The sequence below is a fragment of the Bemisia tabaci genome, chromosome 2, assembly GCF_918797505.1.
Source record: "Bemisia tabaci chromosome 2, PGI_BMITA_v3".
Lineage (NCBI taxonomy): Eukaryota > Metazoa > Arthropoda > Insecta > Hemiptera > Aleyrodidae > Bemisia > Bemisia tabaci.
Window position 1 is genome coordinate 77,581,357 of NC_092794.1, and position 12,705 is coordinate 77,594,061.

Consider the following 12,705-nt stretch of genomic DNA (forward strand, 5'->3'; position numbering starts at 1 on the left):
CGAATTCTGGAACTTATAAACGTTTAATGAAACTTCGTTACACTTATTTTATTTCTGTTTTTATTTTGAATGTTTTTGTGCAAAATTTGGGATGAAAATTTTAGTTGTGAGTTTCACGGTTTCCCTCTGCACGGTTTATTGGCCTTTGATTCGATACAGCAATGACAAACTGCGTACTGCGAGATTACGATACTTGCGGATTTATGCTTGGACTAAAAATGTTACCAACGGGGAACTTGTTCATCTGTTAGTGGAATTGTTTTTTTCCTCTTCTATCTGCATTCTTCGCCTTTGAAATTGAAACACGCAGCCGTAAGGGACTAAGGATTACGTTGCAATCGTGTTGATTCGCGGAAAATGTACTTAATTCCGGTAATGACAAGTTTCGAAAAGTTGAACACTAACCATGACTAGTCGAAGTGAGCCGAAAAGCGCCAAAATATCACCAACAATTTCCCGTAATTTTCATGGCCGAAAAGTACAATCCGATGGGTCCAAAAACCGGATAGCGCAATTATCCAGCCGGATATGGATACCCGCGAAAATCGCATCCGGCCGGAGCTGGATATGCGGAATTCGGCAATCCGGATAATCGCCAGATACCGCCCGGCCTAAATCTACTTACATACTAGAAAAGCTGAGCTTTAGAAATGAATAATTTAAAATTAAAATAATGGTGCAAGTATACTCACGCAAGTAATTAAATCCATCAGCACTGGGGATGACTTTAATTCAGGCACTGACAAAGCAATGAAGTTGAAAATTATTTGAGTTTGTGTATGTGAATATTTATCTTATCAGCGAGGTTATTTTTTTTGTTACTCTGGACACGGAAGAAAAATCAGACAGACTTAGGTCAGAATCATAAGTGACCTGAACTTGTGGCAAAAAGGACAAATAGTTTGGAGTGAAGACACTGATGCTCACCACTGCTTCAGGTTTCCAGTGAGAGACTTGCGGTTCTGGAGGATACGGAGCACCTTCTTCAAGCATTGAACAACTACTCATAGGAACATCCGGCAAAAATTTGTGAATAATTGTTGCAGTTTCTATGGCACGCTGCATCGATGAGTGGATAATAGAATTATAGGGCAAGTTTAAGGCCTGAAGCCTGGAACCTGTTAATTCAGCTTGTCGCCGCCCTGAATGGAAAGAATGGTACCATCATTTATTACACAGATAAGTGAGAGAGGCCTCATTCATTTAAAGATATGATGCAAACCTAGCTCTCATTATGTTAAACAATAAGATTTAGAGTCGGTACAGGATGTTAGAGAAGACCCCCCCCCCCCCTTCTTACTTGTTACCTATTGAAGAGATTTGAAACTTGGAGGACGTTCCTAGGTCAAAGGGAGATGCTTTTAAACCCCCCTAGAATTCTCAGGGTGCCCCCTTTGGATGGAAAGGGGACGGGCCCTAATATTTTTTTTCAAATAGAAAGACACCCTTTGTGGTATCTCGTTTGAAAGAACATAAAAAAAAGAAAATTTTCTGTGCAAACCCGAAGTCATTATCTTAAACCGTTTCAAAATGGCGACCGGTTAAAGTTCAAAATGGCCAAAAATTTGCACTTCGGCTATATGCACATGGATTTCCCTGAAGCTTGGTATCTGGTGATATTTCTGCACGAGAAAAGCGAATTTGACGTTAAGATAATTGAAACAAATCAAAATGGCCAAAAATTGACGAACTTGATTTCAGCGATTGAATCTTACGTCAAATTCGTTTTACTTGTACCAAAATACCCCCCAAATACCGAGATTCAGGCGATTTCATCGTCAAAAAATCTAGTTTGACAATTTTCGGCCACTTTGAACCTTAACCGGCCGCCGTTTAGAAAAATTAGGTTTTATTTTCAAAAATCTAATGTAAAATTCGTTATTCTTGTGCAGAACTACTGTCAGATACCTACCGAACTTTAGGGAAATCCATGTGTAAATAGCCGAGGCGCCAATTTGCGACCATTTTGAGATGGTTTAAGATAATGACTTCAGGTTTGCACGAAAAATTATCTTTTTTTTATGCTCTTCCGAACGAGAGCCACGAAGGGGGTCTTTCCATTTGAAAAAAATTTGGCCCTCCTCCCCCCAGGTTGCCCCCTGGAAATTTTAAGGGGATCAAGAAGTAGCTCCTTTGGACCTAGGAACGTCCTCTATGTTTCAAATCTTTACCTCAATTAGGTAAAAAGTTTGAGGTGGGAAGACTTTTCTAACACCCTGTATTTCAGGATTTTCTCAAAAATACAAAAGATTTTTACCCTTTTCGGGCTTTGAGATCCCTTGATGAGGATTATTCCAGATCTTCTTTATTATTTTTATATATTTAATTAATATTTGTTAATTTTCCGTTTTTTTAAATTCTTCAGGTTTTTTATTCTGTTTGGATTTACTTATACTTTATATGGAGGCTGTAAGAGCCCTGCAACCTCTCAAACCCCTACTTAACTAATCTGCCCTGATTGTTCCCTTGAAGCGAATTTGATTTTATGTTCTGAGCCTCTTTGGGAAGTTCTACCCCGGTTTGTCTCATCAATCACCACCACTGGTGTACACCGTTGCTACCAGATTCGACCAATCAGATCCGTTGGTTTTCAATGAATCGAACCTCTTTCAGAACCACCTCGCGAGGTAGTACCAAAATCACGCACCAACGTTGCGATTCATTTGTCACCGAATCGGAAGTTTCGAACTGAAATAAAATGGCAGCTCGGAGGTTCAAGCACAAAAGTAGTGCCGAACCTCTAAATAAAATTCGCTTTAGGTTAGTTTTCCACGGCTCAGTCAACTGGGCTGTAGAAAGTCGCTATGTCGAGCCTCTTAGCGTGAAGCTGGTATAGGGACACTTTATTCTTCTATCTCTTTCCCTAACTCCCTAATATACCCTTGGCATATATAGGTACCAAAAAAAAAAAAATTCCCTACTTCTTCTATTTTTATCTCGCTTTGTAACCATACAAGTCTATAGATGGCTGTAGATTCCCAGTCTATCATAGAAGGAATAGAAGCCAAAAAAAGAGAGAAAAAAATGGCTGTAAGAAAGAAAAGAACCATAACAACAATGGAGCGGTTCTTGAGGGATCTGGCAAGGAATGAAGAATTGAGGGGCTTTGGCTTCTTCCTACCAATTTCAAATTCTTGAGGCAATTCAAGAGAAACTTTGTTTAAACATTCAGAAAAAGACACTGTGACCTAGTAAAGCTTAAATTATTTTTATTTGTGCTGCTTTGATGGTGAAGGAACCAATAAGAAAATGAAGTCCTGATTAAATATTCACCCAAACAGGGCTTAGCTTACTGGATTGTCGCCTGTAATTTGCCTTTAAGGAATTGGGGTGGATAGCCTTATAGTGGCATTACAATTTTATCACATTTATTTCCTTGTGTTTTGATAGGCTAAGCTTCCAATATTTTTGATTGTTTTTTCCTATCATTTTAAAGCTCTTAAAAAAATTGAATACCTAACGTTGCCCATTCATCTTCAGTATTTAATACCAATAAGTCCGTAGATTTGCAAGAAAGCAACAAAATAAATGACTGAAGCAATATTAGCTTGTGGGCAAGCATAACAAATATCACAGCTAGCCTGCAACACTGTTACTCAGAAGGGCTCGGGGAACTTGATCAGACAGGTGCATTAGGCAGTATACTGTGTTTACGCACCTAAAAAGACAGCCTCTAGTTGTTGGCATGGTTTGATTTTTCACGATAAGAGTGTGAGTTTCTTGCAGGGCCACAAAGTGGACAAATTCTGTTCAAACGGAGGGAGCAATTTGTTTCAATGAAGAAGTTGTACAACTTAAGACATACCAAGAGGTGTCAGCACTCTCTCCTGATCTGTTTTGCCACTGAGATAGTATTGACCATGCCTGATGAGAATTAAATGCCTGGTTGCTTTTGATTTAAGCTTCTCTAACTCCTCATTGTACTTGTTATCCTTTGCAGGATCGCCATTTTTTTTCAGAGGATTTACTAGACTGGCCGGGTCACGCCTTGAAAAGATAAAGCAGAACATTAATACGGCTCCGAAACAAGCTAACACACAAGGATTATTGTGATAGAGTGAGAATTCACCTATTTGAGGAACTCAACCCGGGTCTTTTAATTTAACCTTTCTTGACTGAAAACTATGACATTTTTTATCAAGACTCACTGAACAAGGAATAGGGACAGCCTTGTGTTGATAGGCAAGGCAAGGCAAGACAATCCAGACGTTCCACAGTGGCAACGCCTGGGAGGTTTCACTCGTCAAGCATCTGCACTGTTAAAACTATGTCAGATGAACATATGTACTTCTGGGTGCTCATTGTCACTATTATGCATAGCTGGTACCTTGTTTGCGAGATTATCATTCCGAATGCTGGTAACTTCTGTTTCATGCGAAACAGATACCAAAGAAAAGTGATCTGCAAAACCTTGTTCTAAGTGAACACGAAGATATCTAACTCCATACAGCGTCAATTTACCTATCAACACAGACGTCTTTCTTCTGCTACTCAAGTAATTTTAAAATGTTTTGACATTTGTTTTTACATTAGCTTGCAACTTAACCATGTACATTTTGGACGCTGTATTAGATGCTCTTTTTTATTTCAGATCTGAGTTCCTTGAACCTATTTAAACAGTGTTTGGACATTTTCTTCTTAACAGCTAACCTATTCTTTAGCTTGACCATGCAAATCAAGTCCTGCGAAAACCATGCAGGAAACTTTGACTTGCTATTCCATTCAATCCTTTATTTTTTTCTCAGTTTACGGTACAAAATATAATTCAACAAACAACATAGCTCATCCATGAGATTTACTGGTGTGGATGAGTGATCTAACAGTGCGCATGTTCAGTGGTACAGAGCTATAAATTGCATCATTCAGCACAGAATAAAGGTAGTCAATAGCAGCATTTGGATTGGTTATACATATTAAATAGACATTCCCAGTTTGCAAGACAAAAACAATAATTGTTAACACTTTGAACAACACACTTTGAGGATCTTGGAGGACAAGGCACGTAAGCACAGTTTTTGATAATTCGAGAAATACTTTTGTTGCAAGTTTCGAATTAAATGGATCCTCGTGTCGGAGAGAAAATTCATACTGACTTTTTGATGCTTGAAAATTGGAATTTGGGAGCATATTTTTCGCAGAATATGCATTAGGTAGGACTGTAATTTCACTTGAAATCATTAAGATCTCAATTTTTTCAAAAACAGCACTCAAGCGCCTTCTTCTCCTCGCCCCTCAAATAATGTTTTACATGAAATTTTGAGGAGAAATCAAGTATCTTAATACTTTAATGTGTGCCTTGCGTAGTAGTCCAATCCGTATGGACAAATTCCAATTGGGTAGAGTCCCTTTATACCCAGAGTTAAGACAACTCGATTATCAGCTGACTGGCAGCCGGCCTTGGCTGGCCATGGAGGCCGAAACGAGTGCACCCAAACGAACGATATTGAGGGATAAGGATCAGGAATCCTGCGATGTCTGTCACACAAAAACAACAACATCAACAAATTGATCAATTAAAAAGAAAATGAGATTGGTTTGTGAATAATTTCTTATTCTCTTTTCATTTTGGACCGATGGAAATGACAATTTACTCTTGATAAACCACAATTAGGTGATATTTTCATTATTCTTGTTCACATTCGAGGTACCGCCATCTTGGTGCACTCGTTTCGGCCTCCATGAGCGAGAACCAATCAGAATTGGATTTTTTTTTAGGCCACTTTCAGCCGAACCAAAAGTGAGTTGTCTTAACTCTGGGTATAAAGGGACTCTACAATTGGGTGGTGTTCTTAATGCTTGTTGTCAAGACCCATGATAAATGATTTCCATTGTAGTGGAAATGCAGAGACAGGATTGTAGTGGGGGGGGGGGGGGAGAGGATGGAAGATGGAATCAGCGTTTGCGTTCTAATGCTAACAAAGACATAACCCAGGCTGGGCACATGCGATAATGGACTGGTTATTTTTTTCCATGGACAAACTGGACCTAACCTTGCACTATTACTTTAGTTTCTTAGCCAGCTCAGCACAAGATACCTTGAGGTGATTCGTCAAGCTCAAGTGACGTGATCGAACTGGCATGCAATAGATCGCATTGATTAGGTAAAAAATCTCGGCAGATTTTGAATTTTTAGCAAAACAAAGGACGATAGCCCCTGCGTTTAAGCCTAAAGAATCATTCTTAACCCAAATATTGGCAACATTCAGAGAAATGAAAGCAGAATGGTGAGAAAAACCTCGCATTCAATACAGAAATCGATACCGTCAGTTGGTCTAACATGAGCCTCGGGGGTAACATGAGCCGTTTGGGGATTTTTTTTTCTCTTGCCTGTGGCAGCACTGTCGCGATAGTAAACAACGGAAACAACAACATGATGTGATAGTGGCGTGTCTTGGCGGAATTTCAATGGTATAGAGACACATTTTTCCATCGATAAGAAATTTTTATAAATTATTTAGTTTTTAGAATTTTTTGCCCCTTTTTCTATCTCTGAAACTAACCTCCTTGAAAAGTGACTATCGATAATCACAGAATAATTTCGCCGGTTGCCGAACCTCACAAATACCTCCAACTTTCATGCCCATGCATTGGATTTTGAACATTTTAGTTTTTGACCGATTTTTTTGGAAAAACCAAAATTTGGGAATGTTGGAGGTAACTTGAGCCACCCAATTTTCGCAAGTCTTCCAGGAACAATCTATACAGTAATGGTTTTCATGATACATTCTCAGTAAAATTAGCATTCCTTTAGAGCATAAATCAAATCCTTCACGTATCTTTCATATTTACTGTTCGTCTTTTTAAGACTTGTATTCTATATATACTTATATAAGAAAAAAAAAGAAAAAAACACTAAGAAGTGGCCCGAACTGTATGTAACAAGGTAGAGAAATGGTGCTGAGTCCACATCATTTTGAGGGGAAAACAAAGCCAAAAAGTTCCAAAAATTAAAATTAAAGTCAATATTAATTTTATACTTATATATATACTACTATAAATAAAAGTGAATCTAACGTAGCCCAAAATACTACTATATATATACTTTTTAAGAACCTTTGACTGATCTCTCTTGACTTTAGGTCCCACATGTCTTGTCGGTGTGCCTTTAAAGTAACTTAGTGCTATTGATTGTTAAATGATTTCCTGTTAGTCACAAGGTTTTAGATGTTAAATGTATTTCTTTGCCTGAAATTTGACGTAAATTGTAGGAAAATTAAAGTTTTGTACGTTTTTAGCCTGGTTTTTAATGTATTGTAACTCAATTTTTTTTTTAAAAAACTTTTGGGAGGCTCATGTAAGCCTATAGTAGGCTTACATGTGCCTTTAATTTAAAAACAATAGGGTGGCTCATGTTACCCCACCTTGCAGGTAACATGAGCCACCTCAATTTTTTGTTTTTAAAAAATACCCAGTTTGCTGGAAAATTTTTTCAATGGGCTATTCTTACTCTTCTATGTGGGACTGATCTACAACAAAAATTGATTGCATGAAAAAAAAAATTACTGCAAAAATGCAAAGCCTCAAAGTCAAAAACCGGCTCATGTTAGACCAACTGACGGTAGCTGAATCGAATGCGAGGTTTTTTTCCAAACACTTTTTTTTTTATTTGTAATTAAAGTAAAGTAGATTCCAACTCATTTTCAGTCCTTACAGGTCTTTACAAATTTGAACTGAATATGTATCAGACAGTATTACAATAATAAACCACTTTATGCAGATAAAAAATGAACAAAGATTGGTAAGAAAATTGAGAGAATTGAAAAGAATTGAAGTGAAGGTTTAGGATAATAATAATAGGAAATAGATAAATTAATAAATGAATGAATAAATAAATAAATAATTAAAATTAAAAACAAAAACGTAAATAAAATACAGAAAGGACAAGGAAAGAGTGCAAAAGTGGCAAAAGCTAACAAGGCATAACAATTTAAGACTCCTACCTACTGCTAATAGCAACTTTTTTCTTAAGATGCGGGCCAATATTGCCGCCGACAAAGGCGAGTATCGGCGATACACAAATGAGGGAAGTTAAATTTTAAGAAAGTCTGGGTCTGGGGTGACTAAATTGTGCGGTTTTTTTCTCTTTAGTCGGCGCAGATCCCCCGCCCAATCAAGGAACATAAGAGCTTCCAGATCGGGATGGGAGGACAGGCGCTCTTCGTACCTGTTATACAGTCTACTAGTGTAGCCTTCGATTGTCTCGATTCCCAGTTCCGTACGGATAGCTTTGTTACTGAGCTACCACGGAGCATTTAAAATTTTCCTTGGTGTTAAATTTGGAGTTATTTCTGATTGTTTTATATTTGACTTTGCTGCGCAGGCCCAGATTTGACATGCATATAAGACCATATTGGTCTTATCTTTGTTTTGTAGACGAGAATTTTGTTTTGCAGTTTTAATTTGCGTCCGAATAGCCATCACATTTTGCGTACCTTGATTTCAATTTGTTTTCTTTTATTGAGGATATGTTGTTTGTGTCTTAATTTAGAGTCAAGCGCAAGTCCCAGATATGTTGCTGTTTTGGCGAAGGGGATAGGTGTGTTGTTTAAAATTAAAGGCTCATACACATATTTTCTATTTGTGAAGGTTACGTTTTCCGACTTGGAGGCGTTTAAGACAGTTCTATCTTCATCGGTCCAGTCTTCAATATCTTTTAACATACTTCGCAAATTGTTAACTGTTTCTTTATAGGTAGGGGCAGCTGAGAGCACCGTAGTGTCATCTGCATACACGCCCATATTGGAGTTGCCTTTCGGTTTAGGGATATCAGAAGTGAATAAACTATATAAGAGAGGCGAGAGGACAGATCCTTGGGGAACCCTGGCTTTGACTGGTTTAAAAGATGAGTACGCATCGTTAAATCTAACATGGAAGAATTTATTATCAATACCCGCAAAAAGAAGCTTAGCATGATTTCCAGGGAGGATTTTGGACAGTTTATATTTTAACTTTTCATGCCACATCTTATCAAACGCCTGAGCCACATTAAGAAAGACTGCGTTGCAAAATTCTCCTTTTTCCAGTGCTTTTTCTATGAAGTTTGCAATACGATGAAGTTGTTCTAATGTGCTATGTTTGCATCGGAATCCAAACTGCCCATTTATTAGTGAGTGTTCTTTATCAATAATTTTCAAAAGTCTTTTAATGTACAATTTCTCAAATATTTTGCCCATAATAGGTAATAAGGATACGGGCCGATATGAGGAAGGAGCCGATATTGGCTTACTGGATTTAAGAATTAAAATAATTTCTGCCTTTTTCCACTGTGACGGAATATGTTTCAATTTGAGCACAGCGTTGAAAATCTGAACAAGTTTTTGCATGGCCTTAAAAGTAAGCAGTTTAAATATGATGCCTGAGATCAAATCAAAGCCAGGAGCTTTGCGTAATTTAATTTTAGATCTAATTTCTTCATCATAAGTGATAGGAATTATCTTTGAGTCCGGTAAAAAACTTAAATTGTGAATATCCTCATTTTCGTTAATTATACTAATCTTAGCAGGATGAGGTTGAAACACATTTTCAAGATGTGAGGCCATCACATCTGCCTTTTTTTCACTATTGGTTGCCCAGGTTCATTATTGGTTGGTGTTATCCCCTCTCTGTATTGGAAACTTTATTTGCTGTGGTCTTTTAAACGACTTTGTGGCTTTCCACAAAGTATAATGATCAGTCTCGCGTGGGCTTAGACTTGAAATGAATTTTTCGAATTTCTCATACCCAAAGGTATTCAGACCCTTTGGTACTATTTTGTTTAGCCGATTATACTCCTCTTCATCCTCAAAAAATTGTGTATTGAGCCTTTTTCTCCTGGCTTTGCGTTTTTTCAAACACTATGCTGCTTTCATTTCTCTGAATTTTGCTAATTTTTTGGGTTTAGAATGATTTTTTAGGCTCCTACGCAGGCGCTATTGCCCTTTTTTAAGCTAAAAATTCAAAATTTGCTAATATTTCTGACCAATGCAATGCGATACATCGCATGCCAGTTCGACCACGTCACTTGAGCTTGACAAATCACTTTAAAAATCTCAAGGTCTGATCAATGATACATCCAGAACACATCAGTTACCTTAAAAAATCATCAGACCAACAATCTTTGAGAGGCAACAGTGAACAATTATATTTAAAAGCCTCCAGCTTGATCTCATACCAAACAATTAGAGTAGAGCTCTTAAAATGGCACTAATCTCCTAGATTCCCGGCCAGTTCTGTACAAAATTCCTTGAAAATGAAAGACCTGATCTGTGATTTGTCAAGTTAGTGTAAATCGCATACACGGTAAATCATATACTGGGTGTCTGGTGGGTAAAATACATACTAGCATCAAATAGTTGGTTGGTGGGTACCAAACTTAAAACTGTACTCTTCTTGTTATCATTTGCTATCAACCTACCAACAATATAAACTAACCTTATTTCGGAAAAGAGCAATATAGATAGCCGAATTTGACATTTATTATTTGAAGTATTGATATTCTTGAGATTATCTTAAACACATCTCACCCTCGAACCCTCAAGTAAGAAGAGATGGTGATTATTAGTTAGAGACTTGTAGCCAATAAGGTGACAAGGTTGACCCGAGAGTCATTGATTATTTTTGATCGTTTGCGAAGATTGATGCTTAATTGATAAATTACCAAATATCAGTGAAATATGTTCCAGGCAAAGATATGATTATTGCGGATTATTTGTGGCGAAATTTCAAACAAACAGTTGTTCCAATCGACCAAGCTATGTCAGAGGTCGTTCACTGCCTTGAAATTAATTTTGCTATCACGCCTAATTAGATACTAGAATTAAGAGATGAAACTAAAAAGGATCCAGTCTTACATAAAATTTTAAATTTGTACTAACATGGTTGGAATAACTGCAGAGACCCGTTACTGAAACCGTTTTACGCTTTAAGAGAGGATATTGTTGTTGAAGACGGCATAATTTATCTGGAAAATCGAATAATTGTTCCTTTGTCACTTAGGCAAAATTATATGCAATTAATGCATGAGACAGCTCACTTAGGAATCAATAAGACTATTGCTAGAGCGAATCAAGTTGTTTTTTGGCCTGGGTTTCGAACGGCAATTGAAAATTTTGTCCGAGGTTGTCAAATATGTGCTAAATATCAAAGCAAAAATGTTAAAGAACCGCTAATTCCTTATGACAAACCTGATCTGCCATTTCACAAGATTGGAATGGATAGGTATATGCGAAGTGGCTAATAAGATCTTTTTAGTAGTCACAGACTATTACTCAAATTGGTTGGAAGTAATAGTTATCAAAAACAAAACTGAAAAGGAGGTTATTTCTGTACTGAAAGACATTTTTAAACATCATGATATCCCTGCCCAAGTGGTGTGTGATGATGATCCATTCAATTCAGTAGAAATGAGAACTTTTGCAAGTGAATTTAATTTTGTAATGACTACTTCTAGTCCAAGGTACCCACAATCTAATGGTATGGCAGAAAATGCTGTCAAAAGAGCTAAGTTTTTTATTAAGAAGTCCGTGGAAGCCAATGTGCCGCTGGCCAATGCGCTGTTAGAACATAACAACACCCAAATTTTGGATTTAAATGCCTCCCCTGCTCAATTGCTTATGGGTAGAGGACTTAGAACTAAAATGCCGATTAGCTCCAAGAAACTCAAGCCTGAAACACTTGATGTGCCAGATGCCATTCAAAAGTCGCAAAATAACATGAAATATTTTCATGATAAGTCAGCAAAGTCAAAAGCAGACTTTTCGGCTAATGAATCTGTGTTAGTTTTAAGCGATAAGAAATGGATCTCTGGTCAAATTGTTAAAAAACTTAAATATCTTCCTAGATCTTATTCAGGGTTGCCACAAAAATTTGGAAATGATTTTCCCTGACTTTTCCAGGTTTTCCCTGACGAAAAATGGAGAAATTCCCTGACCTTTGAGAACGCGCGTCATGATAGCACAGCCAAATTTACACCTTGCTAGCTACCATCGCACTAATATAGCGTCTCATTTGAAACACGCTTAAGCTAAGAAGTCAGAAATTAATTGTAGAATATTTGGAAACACAAAAAGGGTTGTTAACTTTTTCTTTTAATTTTGATGCTTTTGACTTTCTTGAGCAACCCAATAATTGTTTTAGAAATGAAAACTTTTGAACGATTGTTCTTTTGAAGAAACACTCTAAAAAAGGGGTCTTCCCTGGTGTTTGTTTCTCTATTTATCTCTCCCTTCCCAGGATTTTTCAAACACCTATTTTTAAAGTGAGCTTCAAATGATTTATTTTTTCAAGTACTTTGATGCTTTGCGTTTGCAATAATCCTAGACACTCGAATTACTTTAAAGTAGACAAATAAACGGTTAAGTAGTGGTAAGTCATCGGTAGTAGTTGAAATGTCAAAAATACACACAAAAACTGGGCATTCCAATTTGCGTTGCTTGTTGCGTTGGCGACCAAATACGGCTGCATAATTTAACTCTTGAATGCATCGCGAGATATGCCACTTCATCACAATTTATATTGCGTTCAAAACCGAAAAAAGAAAGATTTTAAGTAACTCATGAAAATTGTCAATTTTTCCCTGACTTTTAGCTGTTTTCGGTCAAATTCCCTGACTTTTCCAGGTTTTCCAGAGCACTTTTTTTCCCCTGACTTTTCCAGGTTATCCGTGATTTCCCTGACCATAAACCCTGTTATATTGTTCATACTGAATTAGGGCAAACCTTAAGAAGA

At 37.2% G+C, this 12,705-nt stretch overlaps 2 protein-coding genes across 6 annotated transcripts in view; one reads left to right on the forward strand and one right to left on the reverse strand.

Annotated features, from left to right (window-relative positions):
* The window catches only part of LOC140223884 (uncharacterized), a 526,084-nt gene that overhangs the window by 133,172 nt on the left and 380,207 nt on the right, over positions 1-12,705 (forward strand). The window lies entirely within an intron of this gene.
* The window catches only part of Pgam5 (Phosphoglycerate mutase 5), a 29,168-nt gene that overhangs the window by 12,221 nt on the left and 4,242 nt on the right, over positions 1-12,705 (reverse strand). For 4 of the 5 annotated variants that reach the window (XM_019052755.2, XM_019052754.2, XM_072296326.1 and 1 more), the window contains exons 2-3: positions 3,806-3,987; positions 928-1,142 (exon numbers count right to left, since the gene is read on the reverse strand). In XM_019052755.2, coding sequence (XP_018908300.1) covers positions 928-1,142; positions 3,806-3,987 — 397 coding nt within the window. Of the gene's footprint in view, positions 1-927; positions 1,143-3,805; positions 3,988-10,853; positions 10,873-12,705 lie in introns of those variants that run through there. The other variant, XM_072296327.1, reaches the window with a different exon arrangement.